The 27,429-nt window shown below is 44.5% G+C and overlaps 2 protein-coding genes across 4 annotated transcripts in view; both read right to left on the reverse strand.

The window, feature by feature from the left end:
- Positions 1–10,230, reverse strand: part of LOC308070074 (uncharacterized protein) — a 36,054-nt gene extending 25,824 nt beyond the window's left edge. The window contains exons 1-2 of the mRNA XM_080403451.1: positions 3,077–10,230; positions 874–1,009 (exon numbers count right to left, since the gene is read on the reverse strand). Coding sequence (XP_080259577.1) covers positions 874–1,009; positions 3,077–3,194 — 254 coding nt within the window. The 5' untranslated portion in view covers positions 3,195–10,230. The remainder of the gene's footprint in view (positions 1–873; positions 1,010–3,076) is intronic.
- A 1,822-nt stretch (positions 10,231–12,052) lies between these two features.
- MGMT (O-6-methylguanine-DNA methyltransferase) overlaps positions 12,053–27,429 on the reverse strand; it is a 168,873-nt gene continuing 153,496 nt past the window's right edge. For 2 of the 3 annotated variants that reach the window (XM_080403448.1, XM_080403449.1), the window contains 2 exons: positions 20,212–20,351; positions 12,053–13,326 (listed from right to left, as the gene is read on the reverse strand). In XM_080403448.1, the coding sequence (XP_080259574.1) occupies positions 13,195–13,326; positions 20,212–20,351 (272 nt within the window). In that variant the 3' untranslated portion in view covers positions 12,053–13,194. Of the gene's footprint in view, positions 13,327–13,349; positions 18,345–20,211; positions 20,352–27,429 lie in introns of those variants that run through there. The other variant, XM_080403447.1, reaches the window with a different exon arrangement.

Here is a 27,429-nt window from a genome sequence, read left to right on the forward strand (position 1 = left end):
AAACCGTACAGAAACAGTGAGCTGTTTCTGAGTAAATCGATTAATCGAGATTCACATTGACCTCTGGGCAGGTTTCGTCTGAGTAAGGACTTCAGAATGTGGTCAATATGTCTTACTGCTAAATACTTGCAGAAGTTGCTACATAAGGTTGTACACATCTTATACACATCTGTGACAGATTCAGTCGATTCCCTGCACTGTATGGAGAAAAAAATACTTGCTGTGCAGAAGTGCCACAGTTTTGTCTAGTACCTGCCCTTCAGTAACACCTTTACACATGGTATATATACCTTTATTCAGATATTTTGGTATTTGAAAGGAAATGCATCCAGTGCACAACTTGTGCATTGATTTGCCTACACTGATTCAGAAGGAAATAAGAGTTAAATCAGTGTAGCTACCAAATAGAGGAGCTCTCAAATGTTTAACTTTAAACATCAATTCAAATGGTACTGATTTAGAAGCATCCAAACACATTATCCCCCCAATTAGCTAAATCACAGCCTTCGTGAAACCAGAATAAACGCATGTGCAAACCTGACCTAAAAGCAATAGAAAACAAAAGCAGGAAACACCAGCTACAAGTAATCCATCTTGCAGAAGGATGGAAAGGCAAAGGGGAGCTATATAGAAGTGGAAAGTTGTCATGAGAGGTGAAGGGCATCGCTGCCACCTCTTTTTGAGCCAGCCTGCAGAACAATCATCACCCAGGGTGGGCTGCGAGCGGCCCCTTTCTGAGCCAGCAGTGCCCATGTGCTAATGCATTACGTGCACCCGCCAGCCAGCCTGCACAGGAAAGGATTGCACACCCAGATCCCACACAGGTAAAGCAGTCCTACATCTGCACTTTTAAAAATTGAAGAAATAATTGACCTGAGAGATCTTCTCTTGCTTCTGGATGAGTTTACTGGGCTCCGGCAGCTGTGCTTGGTTGAGTTCTGGTACTGGGAAGCAGCACTGGGGTAAGTTGTCTGTTGTGGGTTTCTCCTCTGTGGACAAGCAGGTTGCCCTACTTGACAAAAATTAAAAAATCTTATTGTTCAAAAGAAGAGATGTGACAGCAGGATATTTGGACTTTGCTGTCCTCTATATGCAGGGGATGGTAAAGAAACTATTATGCTGTTTATACATTGCCCATGGTCCCACTGACGTTGGGGGTATCTCCAGGCAAAGTGAAGCACAATTCCTACTATTATTTTTACTTTGAAAGTAGTGGCTCACTGAATCAGTAAATGTAGGGGGATTTTTGGTTGTTTGTTTTTTTTTTGTTTTTTTTTTTTTTTTTTTTTCCTTTTATGCCAAACATAAATAGGGTGAGAGAAAAATGCTTCTACAAAATGTGAAGTGAAAAGAAATGGAAAACAAGCCAAATTTAGATCTTGCCTCCAGGACAAATGACAAGTCAAGAAGCTTTCCTGGCTTCAAAACAGCTACTTAGATCACAGGTGGTTGTATTCTTAAAGGGTAAAAAGCAAAGCTATCTCTTTTTACGGTATACTTTTCAGACATCCTACTCCGTCGCAGCCACCAGGCTTTTATGTGTGCCCAGGCAGAAGAGGCTGGATCCTGTTGCAACACTCTGTTGGACTATAAACCAATGATATTTGCTTTACCTGTGCACTATCTTCCATGGAACAAAACAACATTTACATCTGGGATCAATTTGCTTGAAATTAAAGTGCAGCTGCTATATCTCTTCTGCATCAAAAGTATAGTGTTAAGGCTATAACATACAGACAGTTACACATTACTTTGCATTGTAATATTTAGATTTGTGTCATTTTCCATCTGAAGTAAAAAGCATCTTTAAATAAATGAGTGATCTTATACTACATATTTTATGGGCTGTGTACTCAGCAAGATATATCTACATTTGCGATGTGCATGTACTCCTCTCCAATTTCAAACTACGTATTTAGACCTTGAATTTTAATGCTTAAACAAAAATGCAGTGTAGGAATAATTTGGACTGTACGCTCAGAAAAGTTGTGCTGTGTTTGTACAAGAGAGTTAGATGAGTTTTATAGTATTATCAGGTAAAATAGGAGCTTTTCCAGTTTGTTACTGCAGACCCTTTCCCCCTCCCCTGTGCACAGAGGGGCTCTCTCTCAATAGCCCCCCATTCAAAGCTGCAATGCATCAGCCCTTCAACAGGGAGGGTGACACCAGTAGCCAGACGGCTGCGTGCAATTACCATCTGCGTTAACATAAGCATACATATGATCCTTACCAAGAGATGAATGCACAGGGCTTTTATTATTTACATGTAAGTTGCTGCAAATGTATCCAGAGAGAGACCATGAGTTTGGTATCTGTGAAAAAGCGACTGCAGCTACAGAGTGATTCCAGCTGCTGTGCCAGGTGGGACCAGGCTCCGCTGCGTGTCCCTGAGGTTACCCCCTTCCTCTTCTGGATGTCTGTCACATCATGGTACCTGTGTCGAATGACTCACCACGCAGCACTGTGCAGCATCTCCATAAATGACTTGGCAGGAGACGTGGGTATCTACCACCTTATCACCTGCAAGACAGCCCTCCAGCTGCAGCTTGTGGGTTTGCCCTTGCATCATGTTACCATGGCCAGGAACTACTACCACCTGGTCAGCTGGAGCAGTGTCTTATGTCATGTTTTGCTCATTGTCATCAGTAGGTGGTATCATGACGCAAACCTCCACCTCCAGTGCTGTCCTGCCATGCTGCTGGTGCCTTTGGACCTCCAGTGATGGGTAAGGAACTTGCACAGGGTCCATGAGGGTGCCCATCACTGAGACGGAGCCTACTGGTGAATGCACAGATAGGAAGGGCATTGCCTATTACTTTTAGATAGCACTCATGGTAAAAGGCAGGCAGCAATGCACACCACCACACCAATTTCTGAAGTCTGGGGACAATTTGGCTCCGAGATGTCCAGCCAGTTTTACCCAACACTGCCACCGATCAGCATGTAAGGCTTGTATTTTAATACCTCCCCAGGTCACCAAATTCAAGTCTGATTGACTGCTGACAATCAAATATTGCAATTGACAGATGTAGGAAACGCAATGTACTCCAACCAGTGTGCTTAACAGGCTACTTACCGATCCCCCATAAACGAGCAATCATGTGAAAAAACTGTCGGTGCTCTCCAAGAGGTTTGGGGGCTCTTGCCCAGCATTCTGCTATACCTCCAAACCTTAGGCAAATGGCAAGAACCATTAAAAAATAATAAAATTACCTTCTGAAACCAATGTTATTAACCTGCTTTTGCTTTCCAAAAGAAAAAAAAAAAAAAGCTACGTGACACTGGGAAGAGGAGTGGAATCTGAATTTTCATAGTTTTCTCCTATAATTTCTAAACAGAATTCTTCCCGTTTTCCAGAGAAAATGGTCTCTACAGCTTAACAAGCATATCTAAATCCATAATTCTCATATTGTTTGACTGCCAACGGCTAGACTGAGTGCACCCTCACTCAGTTTGCAGACAACACCAGGTTGGGTGGGAGTGTTGATCTGGAGGGCAGGAGGCTCTGCAGAGAGACCTGGGCAGGCTGGACCCATGGACACGGCTCAGTTCAACAAGAGGTTCAACCAGGCTCAGTGTCGGGTCCTGCCCGTGGGTCACACCAGCCCCACGCAACGCTGCAGTCTTGAGGAAGAGTAACTGGAAAGCTGTGCGGTGGGAAAGGGCCTGGGGGGGCTGGTTGACAGCTGGCTGAATGTGAGCCAGCCGTGTGCCCAGGTGGCCAAGGTGGCCATCAGCATCCTGGCTTGTAGCTGAAACAGTGTGGCCAGCAGGAGCAGGGCAGTGGGGCCACACCTCGAGTCCTGCGTTCAGCTCTGGGCCGCTCACTTCAAGAAAGACAGACCCTGAGGTGCTGGAGCATGTCCAGAGATGGGCAATGGAGCTGGTCTGGAGAACAAGACCTATGAGGAGCTGCTGCGGGAATTGGGGGTGTTCAGCCTGCAGAAAAGGAGGCTCAAGGGGAGACCTTATTGCTCTGCACAGCTCCCTGAAAGGAGGTTGTAGCGAGGTGGGGATCAGTCTCTTTCTCCAGGTAACAAGCGACAGGACAAAGAAAATGGCCTCAAGTTGCACCAGGACAGGTTTAGGTTTGGTATCAGGAAAAATGTCTTCACCGGAAAGGTTGTTAAAGCACTGGAACAGGCTGCCCGGGGAGGTGGTAGTCACCATCCCTGGGGGTATTTGAAAGACGTGTGGATGTGGTGCTTAGGGACATGGGTTAGTGGTGGGCTTGGCACTGCTGGGTTAACGGTTGGCCTTGATGATCTTAAAGGTCTTTTCCAATCCAAACAATTCTATGATTGTATGAAACAATTTAAGAGAAAGCCCAAGAAAACAACTATCCAGGATAACAGCTACTGAGCACAGAGCAGGGCAGTTTAGTGAAATCAAGATCAATGGTTATGTAGGTAATCTCAAATAGAGTATTCTACCTTAAAGCGCAGCGCATTGGTTGAAACAAAAAATGGAAGTGCAGCATTTTCAAGCTATTGTTTCCGCCTGGCAGCTGCATTATTTTGTGTTTTGGTGAAGATGAATCAGACTTTTTTTTTTGCAAGTCATACACACACGGCAGCCTCAATTGTGCACTGCTCAAACCAGCTGCACAGGGACCCCAGCAGATAGAATGCTGTAGGACCCCAACATCTTCTGCTCCAGTTCTGGCAAAAAAGGAACTTTTCCAGAGCAGTCCCACAGTGGTTGACATAAAGACACAAGACCGTGAAAGAGCGGATACTGCTCATCTAAAAGAGTCAAATTACATACCTGGACTTTATCCACGGCCTAGAGAAGACAGACAATCAATTAGTCCAATACAGCTTCTTTGCCATATCCAGGTTGGAAAACAGATTGAAGGGGTCAAAAAACTCAGAAGGCTCCGCATGATCTGACACTTGCCTTGTCACAATTTTCTTGACAACCAGAAGGCTGGAGACAGTTTGCTGGTCATCAGGAGCGGCAGTACGGGAAGACTGATTACCAAGCTGGGGACAAGAAACCAGTCAATTAACGGTCTGCTTGTTCTCAAAACAGTGATTTCTTCAATAACTCAGGATGGTTTTAGTCTGCTCTTTTTAGAGGACAAATGTGCTGTAAAATAGTTGCTAGAGTATACAAACATTTCTCGTTTGCAGCCTCCCGATATTGCTTTTGTGGTTAGAGGTGATCTCCAATTCAAGCAACATTTGGAGGTTCAAACGTCATTCCAGCGCCGTCCTTCTTACACTTGATTGTATTTGCACAATAACCTCTGCTGCAAAATGCATTGGCAGTAGTTGAAGTGACTTTCATGAACAATATACTGGTTTCATTTCAATTTTTGCTTTTACTTCCCACTTTGATTTTGGCCACATTAAATATAACTCTCTGCAGAATTAATTCTTTGTATGGGAAGTTTCTCAACTTGTGATATTTTATTATTTGTATGGTGCCGTTAGTGTGAGGTGTGTACCCGCTCTGGGTGCTACCCCCTGTATTACCCCCTGTGCAACCATGCACTGACTTCTTTGCCTTCAGCTATTCTGTCTGATGTCTACTGCAAGGACAAATCTATGCAATGTATTGATGTAATTTTATAGATAAAAATCAGAATAGTTATATATTCATCCCCCATATTCTGTGATGTAATCCCGTCCCTGCTGCCACCCATTCATCACAGCTGCTGCAAGGGGCTAGGGTTCATCCTCCTTCTTTGCCTGACCCTATTGCCAGTGTCAGAGAGAGAAAATACAAAGGCCAACAGCCTTGTGAAGAGTAATTGTGCATCCTATCAAAAATAGGATATTTTGATACGTCAAGTTTGACATCCTCTCTACTAACTGACTTCTACTGGTCCTGCTCCAAACGGCAGGTACAGTGCAGTTGTGGTTTGTGCTTCCTGAAGTGGTTGTATCTCTGCTTTGCAGATGGTGGTTAATCTACTGATCTGCTGAGTGGGGAGTTTAGGATGGTGCTACTTGGATAAAGGTCTAAAAAAACCACCGCAGTGCAAATAAACCCTCTCATCATTGGAAATCTGGTGTTGGTCCAAGGTTCAGTCACAGCTACTCACAAAGAGGGGTCCGAACACACACGGTCTTCTCCCTCCAAATTAATTTATATGAGATAAGGCTATGTTTCAGAAAGTCTTTCAGAGACATAAAAGCTTCAGTAGCTTGGCCCAAGGGGCTGTGTTAAGGACAACTTACCACAGGTCCTAGATAAAATAAAAGGCATTTTCTCTCTCTCTCCTTAGCGCGCAGCCCTGACCTCGCCGAGCCTCGCCAAGCTCTTTGGCTGCATGATGTGATTTTGCTGGCATCACCCTGGCTGTCAAGGGAGAGGATTGGGACTGCAGCGCGGGACATGATCTCTCCTGTTTTCCTGCGAATTACCACAGTGGCCTGTTGGATCACCTCTCCTCTGCTCCCCGTGCTCCTCCTCTGCTCATGACTGCTGCCCGCTCCCCCTCATTCCGCCGCAGGCAGCACGGGCTCGCCAGGGACCCAGGAGGGCACCAAGTCAAAGGGGATAGGCGCAGCAGATTGCTTTCCAGCCATCCCAGCTGATTACTCAGGCATCATCCATATTCCGGCTGGAGAACGCAAAGTTTGTTATCGTGTCGTTTTAACTCCATGTGTAAATGATGCTTCAGTACAACAGCTCACACTGCAATATTCTATTAATTTGTAAAGACCTGTAAATCTCTTGAGGGGTCTACCTACAGAAACTCCAGGCCATGTGCATTTTGGGTGAAGCGCTACCCTAGGTCTCTTATGAGAAGAAGATCTACAACTAAAAAGATAAAATGGTTTTGTGATCAAATTATGCTTGTGAGCATCTTGTTCAGAAAGAACAAAAGTATTTTTTTGCTGGGCATTAAAAAGAACTTATTTCATTGCACCCATTATTTTAGCTATTGAAAGACCGCTGCTTGTCCATTGCCCCCTAAAATTAAACTTGCATTTAGGCGTCATGCTGACGGTAGTTTCAAAAGTGTGCTTCATAAAAGCAGAAATAAGGAGCATGTTCAAGGCTTACACTTTCAAAAATTCTGGGCCATAACACTGAATTTCCTCTGAAAGCCAGCCATGAGAGCAAAGTAAATAAAAATTCAAAACATCACAGTATGCACCAATGGAAATGCAGTGGGTTTTCCTCCTGCTTGCCAGAGTTTTAAAGATCTAAGTCAAGTCTGGATCAAAAAACACTCGTGATTCCCACTCCTGGTGTCCTGCTCTCATACTCCAGCCATGGCTTTAACAAGGGCGCTGCCAAGGGCTCAGCTGAGCCACACTGTGCAGGCGAGCTCAGATCCACATTACGGAATGGCTCAAATAGCCTACTTTGAACTGCAAGTTTTCTATATGGAATTGGGTCATCTCAGTGTTCATCGGAAAGTGAAAATTACATCATTGCAAAGTCGCTCTTCCTTTGATAAGAGGGTTGTAGTTGTTTTTCTCAGTAACTATCATCAGTTTTGCACTTGGAATCATGCTGAGAGTTATTTTAATTAAACACCACCCCTCTCAGCCCATCTAGCCTCTGTTGGAGCCTAACTTGGGTTGACACCCCCATACTCGAGGGGTGCCTGGGGCTGGGCTGGGCAGAGCGCCCTGCTCTGGGCTCGACCCTCAGCTTCCTCACTTGTTAAGCCCATGCCAACTTAGCGAGCAAGAGCTCGCCTTAACTCAACAGTACCTACAAGCAATTTGCAGCAATAATTTCAACAAAAGAAGACCGATGCCACCTCAGATAATATGCCCTAGGCAACACCAGCACAAGTCCAGATCAATGGGCTCCTATGCTGCCCTGGCACCTCATAGCATCCGCGGCCAGGGCCCAGGTGATGGACCAGCACCCATTTTTCTGCAGGTTAGATGAAGAGTGGTTAAGGAGAAGAGCACAGGAGGAGTTCCCCATGCTCCTTGCAGCCCTCCATCACACTCAAGGACTACTCACAGCAACAAATAAAAAGCCCTCTTTAAAATAACTAAATAAGGTACTTAAAGAAGTTTTAAAAATTGATAACTAAATGTACTGTATGGGATCAATCTTGGTTATTGCCCAGGTGGAATTTTTGTCTTCTGGCTTTTTTCAGTGGAAAAACCCCGCCCACCCAACCCAGCCGCTAATGAGAAACGTTAAAGGCTTGTTAACAATATCCTTTCATCAACCCAAGGTGCTGCCAGTGCCCCGCGCTCATGTCAATTTTCACCTTGCTGTCCAGCTACCGCATCTCGCTCCGCCGGCCGTGGGTGATGGAGCCCAGACCCTTCACTGCTGCCGGCTCCGGTCAGGCTGCGCCGCCCACCCTACCGCTCCTCCGGCCCCTTGCCCCGCTTTTGGCTGCCACCCACATGTTACTTCACACGGACTGGGGGCTGGTCTGGATCAGGCTTGGGGGGAGCTTGCTCCCCATCACTGCATCCCTCTAGACTGGGAAGGAGTGAAACGGAGGTGGCTTCCTCCTTCAGCCTTCAGTCTGCAGCGATGGGGCCAAGGCTGCCCCTCCTCGTTCCCCCTGTAGTAATAATTTGGGGAGAAAAAGAGGTTTGGAACACCGAGGGAAAAAAATAATCAGATTTGCTCCACACTAAAAATGGCGCACAACAAAAATAGCGATATTAAAAGCTAATCATCTGGAAATCCCAGACTTAAGGAGAGGGAGAGATTAAAGGTTTTGCTAGGGCAGGTCTTCGGGGTGGGGGGTGGGGAGGAAGAAAAAAAGAGAGAAACACTGGGAAAAATGGTCCTCTTCAAGGCACACATTAGGCGTATTTATTTGTTACTCATACCCTACGCATGCTATTTGAAACAAAAATAGCACAGAGTCCTTTGACAAGCTGTATTTGCACATCAATGTAACTGAAATATCCTCTCTACTTTAATGGCAAGTGAGGGTACTGTCAGTAATATTTTCCATTGTTTTTAAAGCCAGCCACAGTAGCACAGAGCAGAGGGTACAGCCACTCAGCAAGGGCAGGGGAGTTTTAGAGAGAAGCCTTTGAACGCTATTTCTATTCAATTTCTGTAAGAATATAAAAGGAATTACAATTAAATCTGTAAATGCAATTCTTTGAGGATTTTTACATTCCTGTAAGATTCTTACTGAGAAATTACTCTTGAAATAGTACATAAATCTTACAGGACTCCCCTTGGATTACTGCACTTTTAAGTTTTTAAGCAATCTTTCCATAGGTTTATTCTTTTATTGCATTTTCTTTAAAGAAGCAGGTCTTCAGCATCACCTTTCATAATAAATAAACATTTTAATACCAAGTCTATCTCTTTGACCAGGGTGCAATGCATACCGCAAATACGGTAATTTTAAAATTGGGTAAGACACTCGGAAAACTGATTAGATCTAACGAACTGTGGCATTTCCAGAAGAAATAATGACCTGTGATGTTAACAGAAACAGTAGTTTAAAAACACTGCTCCATGTCTATACCTTAATGTCATTTGGAAAGCGATGGCACTGTCCTAACAACTGTGTCACCGTTCCTTACCCAACTGACACAGCAAATATCAAGTACCACTTCACGAGTGCCTGGTGCCTGTGAACTACTTAGAAAAATTAAACGGAAACTTTATGGGCCAAACCTTTCTCGCCCAGATCAGATGACTAATTCCTCTAACTCCAAACGAATCGGTTGCACACGGGATGAAAATTTGGTCACGTATCTAAAAATGTCCCTACCACGACAATGAATCAGTTTTCTGTTTAAGATGCTTCCAGTATGAGCTCATTACGTTGCAAACTCAGCTTGCATGAAAGCGATCTGTAACAATCCTTAAGCCTGGGGCCCTTTTCCATTTGGTATTGATACATAGGATGTAATCTGCATTTTTCATTCCGGTGTAAAACAGTACGACCAGTGTAGCTGCAATCCTGCTGTAAATCTGATGCGGGAAATACAACGTAGCCCTTCAAAACATATTTCTACTGGCCTCAGACCGGCTGTGGAGCCCGTTGTGTATGGAAAAAAAAGAAGGGGAGGAAATGACCCAGTGAAAAATCCAGTTTCTTCCATGTTCAAGGGCATCTATTTCATTACAAATGTAGTTCTGCCAAAACAAATATTATTTTTGAATCTTTCATTATCTTGGTCTCTGGAAATGGGCGAAAGCAGCATGTGTCGGTATTAGGGGCTGCCGAGCCAGCTGTCGCACCCAGCTGCGCCGTGCCGCGGTGTCAGCAGCCCCCAGTGTGGCCAGCGCGGCCGGCAGGCAGGGAGCTGTGCAGGGCAGGGAGCTGTGCAGGGCAGGCAGGGAGCTGTGCAGGGCAGGCAGGGAGCTGTGCAGGGCAGGCAGGGAGCTGTGCAGGGCAGGGAGCTGTGCAGGGCAGGCAGGGAGCTGTGCAGGGCAGGGAGCTGTGCAGGGCAGGCAGGGAGCTGTGCAGGGCAGGGAGCTGTGCAGGGCAGGCAGGGAGCTGTGCAGGGCAGGCAGGGAGCTGTGCAGGGCAGGGAGCTGTGCAGGGCAGGGAGCTGTGCAGGGCAGGGAGCTGTGCAGGGCAGGGAGCTGTGCAGGGCAGGCAGGGAGCTGTGCAGGGCAGGGAGCTGTGCAGGGCAGGCAGGGAGCTGTGCAGGGCAGGCAGGGAGCTGTGCAGGGCAGGGAGCTGTGCAGGGCAGGGAGCTGTGCAGGGCAGGCAGGGAGCTGTGCAGGGCAGGGAGCTGTGCAGGGCAGGGAGCTGTGCAGGGCAGGGAGCTGTGCAGGGCAGGCAGGGAGCTGTGCAGGGCAGGGAGCTGTGCAGGGCAGGCAGGGAGTGCCAGGCCAAAGGCACAGCGCTGCCTTCTGCTCCCGCCTTCCCCCGTTTCCCCACACACCGAGCGGTGCCCCGCGCTGCGCCAGCCCCGAGCGGCCCGGGCCGCGACACCACCCCCGCACCGCCCTGCTGCCGCCCTTGGCACCCGTGGCGGAGATACACGCGCGTGTGTGTGTGTCTGTATGTCTGTGTGTGTCTGTGTATGTGTGTCTGTGTCTGTGTCTGTGTGTCTGTGTGTGTCTGTATGTCTGTGTGTCTGTCTGTGTGTGTGTGTCCGTGTCCGTGTCCGTGCCCGTGTCCGTGCCCGTGTCCGTGTCCGTGTCCGTGCCCGTGTCCGTGTCCGTGTCCGTGTCCGTGTCCGTGTCCGTGTCCGTGTCCGTGCCCGTGCGGCGGCTGCCGCCCACCCTGTCACGGGTCAATCACCTTTGTTACTCCCAGCCCAGGCCGGGGCCATGGCGCGCGGGCACCCAGCGCGGACACCCCCGGCCCGCCCGGCCCTTCCCTGCGCCGGGGCGCCCTCTGTTGGGCAGCGCGGGCAGCGCCGCCCGGGCCTGGCCCCGCCGGTCCCCTGTCCCGCCCTGGCCTGTCCCCTGCCCGGCCCTGGCCCCGACCCTGCCGGCCCCCTGCCTGGCCCTGTCCTTGGCCTGTCCCTGCCCAGCCGTGTCATCTGTCAGTCCCCTGCCTGCCCCTGTCCCTGCTCAGCCCTGCCTGTGGCCCTGCCTGTCCCTGCTCCCCCCTGTCCCCTGCCCAGCCCTGCCAGTCCCTATCCCTGTTCCCTGCCTGTCCCTGCCCCTGTCCCCATCCCCCGCCTGTCCCTGCTCAGCCCTGCCCAGCCAGCCCCCGCCACCCTCCACCCCACAGAAACTGAGCCAGAACCTTATTTTGCTAAAAAGTTGGGGGATTGCTTCAGAAAGGTGTTACCCACCTTGAAGACCAGTGCTCGTAGTCACCATAGCTGCAAAAATAAAGATACATCCCTGAAAAAGCAAATACCTTTAAGAAAAACAGCAAGGGATGTAAATGTGAGAAAGGTTAAAGTTTACGTTTGCTACCGTGTTCTTTTGTTGGTAGCATGCATTATAAAAAAAAATAAAATACACCCAAACTGTACATATTATAAGGCTATATTTTTATCTCGGGGTTCTGGTGACACGTACAAACCACTTGAGCTTTGCTTTCGTGGTTTATATTGCCACCAGAAACCCTTGATAAAAATACAGCTTTATATTGTACAGTGGGGTATAGTTTATTTTCTCCATATATCATATACTGTGTTTTATTTATAAACATACACAAAGACACTCGTACATGCAAAGCAGTTTTTTTATTGAAGTAATTCTGAGATATCAGTAATACTGTATTAACTAACGCATTGTAACACAATAATTTTTTGGCTAGCAATGGCCTTTCTAAAGAGACATCTATGAAAATATGATAAAACACATAAAAAAAATCAGTATTTCCATGTTACAATTTACGATTCCCATACTGAAAATTTCAGCTTCTGGTGTCTCATACTTGCAGAGAACCCTGCTTAAACCACCTCAAAGTTTAGCTTCAAAATCTCTTGAATGCTTCAATCCTTCCTACAAAGGGGCTACTGGAAATACAGCTTCACCTAACAGAGAAATGCAAAAATCCAGTGCAACAAATCAAACGACAAAATGAAATGTGCTGCTGCTGAAGACACAACTAATGATGAGCTTTTCAATATTTTGCCCAAGCTGCGCTAATCAGACTGCTTACTTAAAATACACTTTTCATACAATTTGTCAGCAGCTTCTCTTCCACCTGCTTTTTGCACAAAAGGCAACAATTTTTATTCCCATCTCTCACAATCCAAAAAGAAAAGCTGGAAAGAGGCAATTCAATAGCCGCTTGCTTTTGAATACATCTCAATGTGCTCCGTGAACTCCTGTTTAGGTAACGCACCGTTGCAGGCACCGAGGAGGTGCGGGCAGCCCTGGGCAGGAGGCTGGCAGGGCTGAGCGTGCCAGGCTGGGCGGGAGCGAGCATGGGCTCAGGCTTGGGCTCGCTGGCTGCCCCTCGGCGAGCGCCAGATGCTTCCTTAGGGAGAGGCTTGCACCTCACATTTGCCATGTCCCTCCTACTCCCTTATCCGTGCTTTAATGGACATTAAAAATAGAACAAAACAGGACTGGAGATGGGAACAAAATCCATGCACAACAGGCCTGGACCACTGTAGTCATTCTGCTGTAAAATGTAAAAACAAGAAAGGGCAGCTGAGCTGCATCCCTCAGGACGCATCCCGCTTTTTTAATATAGTGGTGCCACCACACATTTCACTTTGGATGTTGCATTATATTTATATGTCACTCAAATATTTACCATTTTTCTGAATTCTGCTGGGTGCTCTGAGAGCTTGTTATAAGCCAAGTATCTGCGGTTGTATGTCTTGGCTGGTTAGCAGCCGTGGCTGAGCTGCATCAATATGCTAACTTCTCTTTCTGGAGCTTCTCGTGTGACAAAAGCCACTCTTTCATAAGGTTTCCCCCTCCATAGTTGCCGCTCTGCCCGCTGCTGCAAATCACCCTGTGGCACGGTATTATAATCGGGATCTGCAAAACACACAAAAATAAGGAAGGCAGCAAAGGGTGAAGGCAAAGAGGAGCGGCGGCTGGGGAGGATGCCCATAAATCCACCGCTAAACCAGGAGTTGTCTGCCACCAGGCTAGCAGGGATGGGGACTGAAGGAGCCACGTGGAAGAGCACACTGGCGGAGTCCCGGCGTACCGGGGAGCAGGGGACAGCCACAGCACCAGGGCCATGCGCCCGGCTCAGCTGCGACCGTGCGGAAACAGTGCTGAGCATGGGCTCTGAAGACCAGCCCGATTCTTAGCAAAAATAAGTATGGACAGAAATTTTCATACATAGAAACAACGTAAAGTCTTACAAGGGTAAAACCGATCTGTTAGATCCCTATCTAAAAAGTTCTCTGCAAGCAGCACATTGCCCTGTGCTGTGCCAGCCCTCTCCAGCAGCCAGCCCTCAGCGCCCAGGGTGGGCGACGAAGCCTCGCAGACCCAAAGCACACACAAGGAGAGCAAAGAGGCACAGGACGACTATTAATCATCACCCAGGATAAGAACAGGACACATTTCTGGGAATAAAAGCAACACAGGCCACTGAGAAGAGCGCTTCCAGAAGTGAGATTCCTGAACCCCTGCTAGCGCAGCAGATCTCCTCCTCTCGCTATAGCACCTCTATGTGCATTGCTGAAAAATTCTCTATACGAACAAGCTGCTATTTATTATTTAACAGTAAGTCAATCCAAAATGGGTTGTGAATTTTTAAAACCTACAACAGGAGAGATTTAATTCATACCTAACTCTTTTTCATCATGCCTTCTACTTGGTATCATTTATAGCCAAATGTCATGGATTCTGAAAAATCAATGCAAGAAGTTACATAATAGACTGATAATGTAGAGAAGTACATAAACGCGTTTTTTTTTTTTTAAATATTATTTTTTATTACAGGTGATTATCATAGTTGAAGTACACTCCATAAAAAATGCAATACATCATCTCTAATCACGCTGTTTGTGTTTTGGTAACTGCACAGTAATTCGAACGCAATACTATAGCTGTGAAAACAATAACTCACTAAAAAGTGCAGTTTTAACAAATTTGGATATTTTAAGTCAAAAAGTAGAATTTATTTATATATAGACACACAGACAAATTACACACTTTACACTGACTTATTTTAATCCCATTTAATAGTTATTTCAGTACAGTTCAAGCTGTGCTCATATTTGAGTCTGGGACACACAATACCCAAAGCAGCTGAACAGCTACTGGCCAGACCTTTATAAATTGGGGTTTTTTTTGGGTTCTTTTGGTTTTGTTAAATAATTTCAACGGCTGAAATTTAAAATCTCAATCTCAGCCCACAGGCTATCACATTAAATGGGAATACACATAGGTGCTTATTGTTAATCAAGGTTTGAAAAAAATGCTTGTAATAGATGCTTTATTTGGAGTTGGCAATACCACAAGTGAATTATGCATCCATGACAACTCCAGTGAGCACCAATAAAATCTTTACTCTATACCGTGCCATCCTGCGCTTGGTTTATGACTTCTTTAAAGAAGTTGTTTTTTGCAAGTGTTTTTCTGTTTTGGGATTTCTCCATCTTTACAATCCACATGCACAAGTTACTGCAGGCGGATTTTCTTGAGTGACAAAGCTGTAACAAGCCATAATGACACGCTGTAAAAAGTCTCCAAGGTTAATTTGCAATTCTTCAAAAAGTTATACAGTAAATAAGCATATTTTGATGGTAAGGCAATAAATCTTGCTACGGACAGGGGCCAAAAACCTCTTTCCGAGCCTGTTCCCCGCTGCTGCTCAGATGGGCAAGGATGCTTGAAATCGGGGGTGGGGGTGGGTGGGGGAGGAACGAGGGGTGGGTCCATGTACTGGGCAATTTTGTCAGGGGGTTAAGCTGATGACTTCTCCTGCCAAAAACTGTGCCAGGAGATGGAAGATGTGCCCAAGAAGAGGGGAAACAAAATAAAAAAGACTTTATTTGCAGGTGGTATGAGCTGGCATTGCTGCTCAGGGTCTTGGTTGATCCCTGGGTCAGTGCAGGACCTACTCACAAACGCAGGGATGCGTCGCTGAGCTGCTTACCATCAAGGAAGAAGATGAGGGTATGAAATAAATGCAGCTTTTTCCACCCCCAAACAAAGAATTTCATACTGAGTTTGTCCTAACGCAGGCAAGTGCCCGTACATCACCCTCCATAGTGTCAGACGTAAAAGAAAATGCAGTACAAAGGCTGTATCAATGCTGTAATTTAAAAATATTGAATATTGCTTCGGTTTGGCTTAATTGTGGTGACAACGTTCTGACTACTAAAATAATTAAACCTGCTAAAATTTATTAGGGCCCTAAGGACATTTTAGAGGGAGTACTACCCTAGTCTGGAGCTTTAATGCCTCAGCTACATTTAATGTAATTTTTATCAATAACCAAGGAGCTCATAATATTATAGCTCCAATGAAATCTTCATGCTGTGAAATCTAATTCATCTAATACATGAATCTATCACTTTCACAGACCCTACCTCAAACGCTATAAAACTTCCAAACCCATAGATTTGTATCCGACAAAAATAACATGAAGGGGCCCTCGGATCAATAACGGAGTCCCTCTGATTCGGGCACCAGCTGAATATTTTCTCCAACTTTGCTTTTGTTCTTCTGGGTAGAGGCCCACAAGGGAAAGAGCTTGTTTTCACTCGCAGCCTCATCAATACCTAAATCCTGGTGAACAAGTGACACTGAGAAGCTGTAATCAATAGCTCCCTGTGCGTTTTTTCTTCTGGTCAAATGGTTCAGCACTACTGACAGCCCTGACACTCAGAACATGATGCTAAATCTTTATCAACAGCCATCTGGGTGACTGGCAGAACAAGACTCGGGTGGTCATTAACGCTCGTGGCAATCTGTGAATAAACTAACTCCTCAATAATGCGTTTGTTTAGAAAAAAGGTGGGGAAAAAAACTCCCTGCGCAAGGTATTGATCGTCTTTGAACTGCATTTAGCAAATTCCGTCTGAGGATGGAGCGGAGCGGTGCTTGCCGCGGCGCTCCGCTCGTTAAGAGTTTTCAATTTGAGGCAACGGAAACCTGACCGTCCCATTATAGCGCTGATGGGCTGGAGACCTTCAGAAACTGCCAAACTGTCAAAACCAGATCAGCCAGGTCATAACGGAAAGAGCTGAAATATCACGTTATAACACACCACGAGAATCACGCTTGGCAAAAAATAATCTTTCTGTTTGCTCATGTCCTATTGCTCTTTCTCCCCCTCTTCCTCAATAGAAACAAACACCGTAAGGTGACCCAGCATGGGTCCTGGGTTACTGCAGCCACCGAAGGAATTAATGCGCAAGTAGTTTTATGTGCCCGCAACATTTCAAATCCATACTTTGCAATCTTCTCATAAATGCATGATTACTCCTTCCAATCCTCAATGTTTAAAAGAGTTTGGCTGAACAGTATCTCTAAGACAGACTGATATTAGTGCCGAGCTGTACACGCAGCCACGCTTTAGCCTGAACAACAACACAACTGGAGAGAATATAAAAAAACAACGTACGCAGCTACAACTACAGTTAACAGACCACTGAAGACGTCTTATTTAAGGCACAGAACAGTCAATTAGGATGGCCTTGGACTAATCAGCCCAACATTCGCCATCTCCCATGAGTCTCTGTGATTTCTTTTTGATCCTCCTATACTAGTCTAATGAGATTTTTAATTGAACTTTATGGGTTCCCTTTGAGGACCACAGACCTTGCAATCAATGTGAACCGCAGTAAACTATTTGAAGTTTCTCTTGCAAAAGGTGAGACATCCTCACCATGTCCTTGGCATAAATTGAAACAAAGATGTTACACCTCTCAGCTGCTGCTGGCACCTATTCCACCTTCTCATAAAGTTGAAGGTCATCGTATGAATTATGTGAAGCAACCCAACTACAAAGGGAAACCTGTGGAATGCCCGTCACCAAAATTAAAGACCAGTCCCTGATTAGCAGAAGGGGAAAATGTTCTGGTATGTTGTGGAAAAAAGTGAGATTTGCAATTTTATCAACACGTTTGAGGAACAATGCAATGCCAGGCTTGGGTTTATTTCCAATGCTCATTTTTAGTTACTATTAACCTTACTAAATCACGCTTATGACTTAATCATCAGGTTTATAATTTAGTCCTTTAATCATAGGAAGCATCTCAAGGTGCTAACATATTTTGTTATTTTGCATAGCTTCTGCAGCAATCATTGACAGAAGTATTCACTTTTCCTTCACATTTGCAATACAAGTAATCACTAGTGTCGGCTTCTCTCCTGCGAGCAAAAATCACTAATCTGCTGCTTAACAAAACATCACATTTCTGCAACAATTTCGAAGCAATTGCTCCTCAAAACCAGTATTTATATCCTAAAGCTCACATCACAGGTGTAGCAGTTGTTAACACCACAGCTCTTTGCATTCTGTGCTGATATGTTAATGATGCTGCAGTCCAGATGACGTGTTCAGTTTAATGAACTGTTTAGTTAGATTCAAAGCTCAATATCTCATCTGATAAACAGACTGCGAGTGTGTTTATACATGTACCAGGTTCACGGGTATCCTGCAATTCTATGCAAGTAGCACACTACCATAGAAACTCACATAATGTCTAATGGGTTTAAGCTTCTAAGCTCAATAAAGGACTACATCCTGATATTTTAAGCGTATATCATATTTTCCTAGGAAACAGTTCATATAAGCTGTATAAAGCTACGTTTAGTCAATACGCTGTATTGTACTTGACAATACAAACTATTTTAATATGATGGAATGCTTTCCAATATAATATGGTGTACTTTAAGATAAGGCAATACAATGCAAACCTACAGGAAAGAGTTCTCAAAGAATAACAATATAGTGCTGTGCAAAAGGATATGTAATTGCTATCGCCTAGAAATGTACCCAGCTTTGCCCTCAGGCTGCAGTGGAGCAGCAGCATCCAAAGTAGCGGTAACAGCAGGTTGTGGTGTGAAAATTCCTGCTTTTTCCCCTGTGAGGAAGGATGAAAATAGTTCCGAAAATATACAGCAAAGCTACTGCAATTTTTTTTAAATAGGGTCCTACCTTATTATTGTTATTTCCCGTCCCATACTATGGCTGCAGTGTTTTCCATCCCCAGCAGAAAATTTTTAAGCATATTATAGACAAAAACTTATAGCTTTAGGGAAAAATAGATATATTAATATAATATCACCCCAATATTTCATAATAAAAAGCTGATAATAAAAGGAAGTAAAAACCGTAATGAGAGCCCTGCCCATTCCAAAGCACATTTTTATCACTATTCCTGTAGTTAATTTGTAATTTCGTGCACATTCCACAAGCAAGCACACACATAGTCCTTCTGTACTTAATGCGAGCATCTATTTACTATGTTTCTCCTATTTCCCATATATATCCTTACATGGTCTTTCAGACCTATGAGCTGTAATATGCAGGTTGACTACGCATCATGTGCAGGTTGATTTTATGAATGAGGTGAGATACAAAGATAATATGTGGCACTGCAAACCCCCCTCACCTTTATTACTTCTGTATGTAAAGCCACCAGCTCTTGTGAAAACAGATTTTCTAACCCACTCTGCGACTACACATTGCAGTCTCATATGTATGTTATGAAAAAAAATACCGAGAGGACTGAATGTAAAAGCAACACAGGAGGTCAGAGATTACAGCAGGTAGAACGCTGGAGAAAAGGAGAGGAATTTGGGTATGGAAAGGCACATGTTGCTCAGGGCAAGCGGTAATGAGGGGAAATATGTTAAAGGATGGCCAAAAAAGCCCCAGCGATCTTAACAGAAATCAGTTTTTTATATTTTTCAAGGCAAGTAGCAAGGGAATGAATGTGTAAAGACAGAGAGCGTGGCGTTCTGTTTGCCAGCCTTTCCTTTCCTCTCCTTCGCGTGGGAAGCAGCCGGGCTGGCTGCAGCAGCCACCCCAAGCAGTGCAGACCCACCGCAGCGCCCGGGTACCGCGCTCCCCACTCTGCCGCCATGGCAGGTCTTGTCCTGCAGACCAAAGCCCAGACTCTGTGGGTTTAGAGAACTGAACTGCCTCCTCCACTCCCCGGGCAGTGCAGGGACACCCATCCGTTCCAGAAACCCTCCGGTTTCTAACGGGATGCGAACCCAGCCACAACGGGATATACGACCCACCAAACTCACCTACTCCAATCAGCGTGAGGCGGGTGCATACATACATCTGGAAATCTAAACCTTGACAACTAAAAGGGAAGGATAACTACCGGGAAGACAACAGACCAACTATTATACCGTTTTTCCAAAACCCACAGGCGTAACTCAGGGCACTGCTGCCTCCAGTTGGTTCAAATTCAGGCAACTCACCTGTATCTAATGGGGAAATGACACTTCTGGTTTGGAGTACACGGGGGAAAAAACTATATTGACAATTAGAAATTTGATTCAAAGATGTACCTGCATGATTTTAAATCCCTTCTTGTCCACAATTCCAGAAATGTATCCATGCCAGAGAGGGCAGACTGCTGTTAACACAACCAAAGCTACTCACACCCTGACAAAATGAGGTCTGTGTTGGGGGACAAAAGCCTTCCCTCAGCTAAGTATTATACATATGAAAGTCTGAGGACAACAAAATGTGTAGAGGCTGATGAATTAAAAGGAGTGTTTCTCTTTCAAATCTAACACCATAAATGGTAGGGAATAAATCACAGTAAACTGGGTTGTGCATTATTGCTGATTAAAAACACTTACTGACCTTATTACTCATGGTAGACGAGCTTTCATAGCAGATAAATTTAATCTAATGACATATAGCCACAAAGCTCTCTAAATCCAGCATCTTCCATCAACTTTATTTAAAAGTTGATGTGAACTTACAGGATTGCTCCTCATTGCTCCTCCCACCGCTCTCGCCGCTCTGCTGTTGCCTGTGAGGTCTGCTAATTGCTTGTAGGAAATGGCCTCTCCAAACTTCACGTCTCTCAACAGGGTCCACAACACTTGTCTGGTGAATGAATCTGCAAAGAAGATGAAGCCAGCACTGTTCGTATGCATGGCTGAAAAAGCCAAGATAAAATATTCAAAAAACACAACACAAAGCAGAATCTCAATAGCAGCTTTCTAATTTAAATTTAAACAGCCCCGATGCACTGTCCTGTTATTGTATCCTGTATTACTACATTTAAATACATGATTATTAGAAAGAGTGCTTCAAGTAACCGATCACTATAAAAAAGGATTTAAGGCTTTGATTTTCCTATATTTTTAATTTGCTTCAAGTACAATTATCCTGTTAACTCATACAATGTGGTTTTTCCATTAAATTGGCAGAGTATAAATTAGCATAGAGTCAAATTAAAAAGGGAAGAAATAACCGGCTCTACCTATTTTACAAAGCCCTCGCATCTCCAGCTAATTTCCAACTTCAGCTGGGACACGCGGTAGAAGAAGCCCTAGAGCCAGCGGACTCGGTATTATCCTGGCTGACTGCATTTTATAGTCGAGACCCCCAAGCTACTGCTCAGCATTGCAGACATTACGAAATGTAAGGACTAGCTGTGACCTTGAATGTACGGCACATCCTTAATGATACAGAGCTCTGGAAAAAAAAAAAAAAAAAAAAAAAAGTATCTTCCATTATTTTAATTTTAATTCACCAGCAAATTGCTTCTAAGTGTTCCAATTGCTGAAATAATGAATAAGCAAATGCATTAGGACCAGCTTTCTTCTGCATCTCCGGGTTTTACCTTCCCAACCCAGGATTATTTTACAAAAGGAAAATTGATAGTTGTGTTTGGATTTTAGTTGGGTTGAACACCTATTGCTCTTCCAAGGCACTTGTAAAAGCTTTGAAGATCTAACTAGTGAATAACTTACTGAGAGGAGTGAGCAGGCGAATAAAAAAAAGAAAGAAAAAAGCAGGGGGATGAGACCCCTTCCCCCAGCTGAGAGCTTCAGTATCCTGCTTTGGCAAAGAAACAAACTGATTAAAACCATCTTCTTTCTTCAGTTGTCAAAAAAGACATTGATTATGTTACATAGGAACATAGTGAAATGTGATTTTGTTCTTAAAGGAAACCCATACACCATTATGTGTGTGTTAAATAATAAAAATCACTTCTTAACTGAAGGGAATGATAATCACTTCATTGAAAAAATCTGTTTAGTCTTTATTATAACATTAAGCAAATTAAACATCAGCATAATCCAGGTGATACGAGAAAAGGGTCATCAAAGAAATTAACTTTGTTGTTCATTAATTTACATGGATTAGTAGAGGGCAAAGAGATAGCAAATCTGCTCTAGTTTTTTATGATATAATTTCAAACTGTACACCATTTGTGGCAGTAGGGTGACTTTGGGGTTAATCAGACTGATTTGTCCTTTTAATTGCTTTCTATTCAAAGAAAATTCATTAGATAATGTTCTCTTCAAAATTCATGAATCAATTTAACTGAAGAAACCACATTAACAGCTTTGGGTTCATTAGCACAAGCAGTTGTGTTACTAGCTGATTGCTAGGAGGGTTTCCTTAGGCAAACAGATTTTGTTTACTGTGATTTCTTCAGAAAGGTTTATTTCAAATCAAACTGTTACTTATTATTTTTTAACATTCTTTTTAAGCCGGCAAGATTAGTGTTAACCTCGCCTGCTCAGAGGTCTTGGGGAATTACTGCCTGATGTCATCTTTTAAATCAATGAAACGCAGTGACTGTATGTCGCCAGGGCCCGAGTCCAAAAATATCCCTTTTTTTGGCAGGGCAGGCAGCAGGCTGGGACGTGACGGACCTGTAACTTTCTGAAACCTGTAGGAATAAGGGGAGAAGCAGGTGCAGAGTGTGCTGGAGCACTGAGCGGCTGCGGGAGGAAGGGGCAGCTCCGGAGCCCACTGCAGTGACAGCTCCACTGTGCCAAGCGATGCCCGAATTATTGAGTACCTTTTAGCACGCTAAAAGAGGGACACAGATTATCCTCTTCTGACAAGCGGGGGCAGAGATTATCCTCTTTCCAGAGTCACTGTACATTTTTCATGGGAGAATATACACTGCCTCTGCACCCACATAAAACACTCAAAGTTATAGTTCAAAAGAATGAAAAATTTAGCAATCATGCACATCATTTTATAAATGTATCTGAAAACTCCAATTTCATCCTGTAGGGAGCAAATGCATTAATTAGTTTAAGCAGCTCTAAGAGACAGTGCCAAATACTGTTATTAAACTGTCTGCAAGTGTGAGTGCCTCTAAGCATAACCTGCCCAAATTAGATGGCTGAACTTTCACCAATTTTCAGCGTGTGCCAACATTTTATGCTGTTAAATATCATTATAAAGTGCTGTAAAATACGCACATAAAAATTAACACACGCAAATTCTCTCTTTACGTGAAAACACTTCATACCTCTGCGAGCCGAGGATGCCTGCGCCATCTCAGCGAGGCAGATGCCGGCAGAGCAATGGCTGGACCGAACCACATCACACAAATATATCCGAGGTTCTCTCCTTTCTCTGCACCCACCTACAGCGCGCCCTGCACTGCTGTCAGCAAAAGTACTCCCTCCAGGCGAGCAGGTTCTGGACTGCCCTCTCGCCAACAAACAAGCATTACGGCCAACACAAAGCAACTCAGGTTGCTGAATGCTCCTGCTCATCAAAGCCATCGCTAATTGGTCAGATTTTACGTGAAAACGCACAATTCACCAATTCCCACTGTTAGCTGGAGCTGCACCGGGAAGGTGGGCGTGAAGGTGGACTGAAGGATGGGGAAGGGAGAGATCTGCAACTGAGTTGGGTTTTCAAGTCTCCACAGCCCTAAGGACCCACTCCCCTCCAGCTGCTATGTCCGTGGCACCCAGGGACTACAAAGGCATTTGAGAGGTTTCACAGAATCACAAGATGGTTTGGGTTGAAAGGGGCCTTTAAAGGTCATCTTGTCCCAACCCCCTTCCATGGGCAAGGACATCTTCAATGCAATCAGGTTGCTCAGAGCCCTGTCCGAACCGACCTTGAACGTTTCCAGGGATCAGGCATCTACAACCTCTCTGAGTAACCTGTGTCAGTGTTTCACCACCCTCATCATAAAAAATTTTCTCTTTATATCTAGTCTGAATCTACCCTCTTTTAATTTAAATCCATCACCCCTTGTTGTATTGCAACAGGCCCTACCAAAAAGTCTGTCCCCAACTTTTGTACCAGCCCCCTTTCCATATTGCAAGACTGCAAGGAGGTCACCCTGCAGCCACTTCTCCAGGCTGAACAGCCCCTCCTGAATGACAGGCGATGGGTGAATGACTTCTGGGATGTCTTCCTCCTACGGGCATCACCCTTGCCTTACTCGCTGGTCACAAACCTCATAACTGTGTGTTACTACCAGCCTCACCAACTGACGGTAAATCGGCAAAGCAATGCACCACCACGCCGGGAGTGGATGTGCCAGGACTGATTGGAAATTACTATTCACAGGTAAGTTGCAAGCCCCTAAAAAGAGGGACTGACCCTGAACCTGCTGTTAATGCCTAAACGCTCTAGGGGTCACTCATGACAACCCGCTAGACTTTAATTCTCCATATGAACGTTACATCCGTGGGGATAACGAGTGAAAATCGAGTGACAATCAAGTTTACTTTAACACCAGCCGTATCGTAAGTTTTAACAGTGTAACTGAAGGTGGCAATTAGTGAAGTCATACGCGCTGCCAGAGCATTTATGGTGTTAGTAAGGGGCTCAGCGCTCAGGGCTGGCAGGATGGATGCTATGGGCAGCACAGAGTGGGAAGAGCAGAGCTACCAGCGTCAGCCCCCTCCTGCCCCTCTCTGCCCCTCCTTGCATGGTTCATGGGGCCAGAGAGGTTCAGAAGATATACAGTCTGATTTTACATCCTTTTTAATCCCTTTGATTAAGATGGAAAAAAGACAGACCAATTTTTTCCTTCTCCTCAACATAGATTGCTGGGAATGTTAGTTTTTCTGTTTGCTGGGGGGGTGGGGTGGGGTATTTTTGATTTTGTTTCTTGGTTTTTTTCCCCAAGGCTTTTTGAAAATGCAAAGAAAGAGTAAAGAAATACTCACCCCTTCTTGCCAGCTTTTCCGCAGCCTGTCTGGGGTGCTACGTAGAAATTTTTTTTTTTTTTTTTTTTAATGCTTAGTGGTTTTACCTTTACTCCTACTGACAAAAATACAACCAAGTATAACACTTGAAAAACATTTCAAAATTTCTCTACAAAACAGCTGGTCCCACAGCAGCACGAGCTTCCACCTAATCCAGAAAACTTAGTTTGGCTCCTGGACCTTGGAAGAACAGGTTCAGATTCAAACTGAAGAACTTTTACTGACAAAAGGCAACCGTGTAAATAGTTAATGCAAGCAAGAGGGCTGATTTTCAGCAGTTTTGAACCTCCTTCACTAGTAAGCAAGCTGTTAAAGCCATATTAAGCATGTCACCTAAAAAGCAATCTGAATACTAACAACCGCTGCTGCCCTATCCCAGCCTGAACTTGCAAGCGGTACGTGAAAGACAGATGCTTGTCTAGTTTTGTGACTTCTATTATATTTTGCTCTTGTTGTCATCAAGAAATAAATTTTCTTCCCTTTTACAGTGGCTGCTAGCCCCTGACCACTGGTACTCTACAGTGAAAAATGCAGTTATTAGTTGCTGTTAAAGGATTACTGGGAATATAGATTAGACAGTATGGTGATACTGTATGCCATAAAATAGCCCAAGCATCGCACCGCTACAGAAACAACGGATTCCTTAAAATCAGGGTGCAACCATCTTGCCAAAGTCACTGAGAAAAGACTATGAACTTCTATTGCTGCTGTCTGCATGTGTGATTTTGATATATTAGAGAAGACAGATGTGCCTAACTGAAAACAGTCAAGTTAAACTTTACCTTTATGATTGATTAAATAGCCCAACCAAAGCAAAGACCTTGGTCATTCTGAATGACTAAGCTTTATGAATAAAGATCCAAAAATAATCTAATTTTAGAGTACCTATTACTGACTTTATATAATCCACTCATCAACTTTAGAGTAAAAAGAAAGTTCACTTATAAAAATGAAAGAAGCAAAAGTTCCAACAAAATCATATTTCATTTTAACAGGTAAATAATGGAGGGATTAGACACGTATTTACCGGATTCCACCTCTAGTTCATTCAAGACTCTCTGTGCCCATTATTTTAGATATACAGTTGGACAAAAATTCCCCAGTTAAAAACACAGCAATTCCATGTAGAAGACAGAGATCTAAAGGAAACCTCCTGCCTCAAAAGCATCAGCCTAAACCTCTTTTTTTAAACATTTTTGTAAAAAACTTCCTTGCAGAGTAAAAATCACTCGCTCATCAGCTACTCTGCAGCATACAACACCCCATGCACCTATTTAATCTCCCAACCTTCATCGGCTGAGCTCGTACTCGTGGTGTGCACAGATTTCCTACGCTATCCTTGCCCAGCCTCGACTCCAGCTAAAGGACTCTTCCCACCCCTCCAAAACAACTGCCACATTGCTCCTTCCCCACCGTCACTCTATCATCGCATCATTCAGGCAACTCATCCAATAGTTTCCCACACTCTGCCCTATTTCTGATGGCATTTAAATAGCTAAATTAGTATTTATACCTGAAACCCTAACACTTTCATATTATTCAGATCTGACCCCATGGGACTGCTGGCCAAGAGGACATGGACCTCTCTGTCTACTCCCCGCCGCGTAAGAGGCGGGTGCTCAGTGCCACCCCCTGCAGGGCAGAGCCACCGGACTGTCACGGACAGCACACCTCGACTGCAGATGTATCACATTTTTAAATGTTTTTCTTTATTTACTTTCTACTATTTCTCACTAGCATACCCCTATGCCCCATGGATCACAGCAATAAAGTTGTGTTGCTAGTGCATATTTCTGCGGCACAACTAAAGGAGTGATATTCCTTGAAAACATGTTGCATTTTCCCCCAATAGAGAAAACACTCTACTTTTATTCTACATTTATCTGGAGATAAATTAGGGTCAACTGCAATGCATTCTGACTACAGAACTAGGAACCATTCAAGGAGATGCCACCAAGCATTCAAAAATTCAAAAACCCCAAACCAACCCAGCGTGTAGCACTGGCAACGGCTGAACTCAACTGCCCCCTCCGATGTTGCGTCTTTGGTGAACCTAAGTTCTTGCAGCAGCCCCTGCAGTGCCTAAGTCTGCCCCAGCACAAGCCCTGTACAATCTCCTCTATTTTCTGAATACTGCTCTGCAGATACCGTTGCAAGAGTAAATACTTAATGAAATTCAAAACATCAGTTCATAAATATTAGGCAGTCCATATTAAAGCCATGAGAGTACACTAGAGCATTGGATAATGTGGCTCAGGTGTTATCTCGTACTCTCCTCCCACGGGTCACGATGCTCCCCTTTCTGTGCGGTACAGGAACGTGGGCTAGGGGACTGCTTTTATAACATTTTTATGTATTGCCTATGCATGTATGTGTTTGCAATATGTAATATAATAAAACATAAACGCAGCTATAATTGATAAATGTACCATATATCTGTATCACTTAAATGAAAAATGTACCAATATGCTTTCCTTTTAATACATATAATGTTCAGGTTGACTCTCATTAAGAGGCCAAGCTATGTTAAAACCCAATTAATGGGAGCCGTTTCTGATCTGTAGTTTAACACAGTTTTACACGCAGTTCCCTTCAGACCGCTGAAGGGGTTGTGGGGCCAAACTCTATCCTTGGAAAGAAGTAACTCTCCCTGGACCTCATCCAGCAGTATTTCTGCAGGTTAAACTCCCTGGAAGTCAGTGGGTGTTTTACTTGAGCGGTAACTGATATTCTGACCCATTTTTTTTTGCGCAGTAGCCTTAGCAGCAGTTTGCTATGCACTTGCAAGAGCAGATTATAATTTTAGACTGATGGCAATGAGGAGTCTGATGCTCAGCACCAGCCCTTTACACCCCCTGTCTGTGGCACGTTGCAAACTTCCCCAGATTCCTACTTCCAAATTCAAACTCAAGCAAAGTTTTATGAAAACTAACGATTCCTTAAGCATTAGCAACTTCCTCTAAGATAAATATTCTTACCCGACTTCGAATG

This window comes from Falco punctatus (genome assembly GCF_963210335.1).
Source record: "Falco punctatus genome assembly, chromosome: 9".
Classification (NCBI taxonomy): Eukaryota; Metazoa; Chordata; class Aves; order Falconiformes; family Falconidae; genus Falco; species Falco punctatus.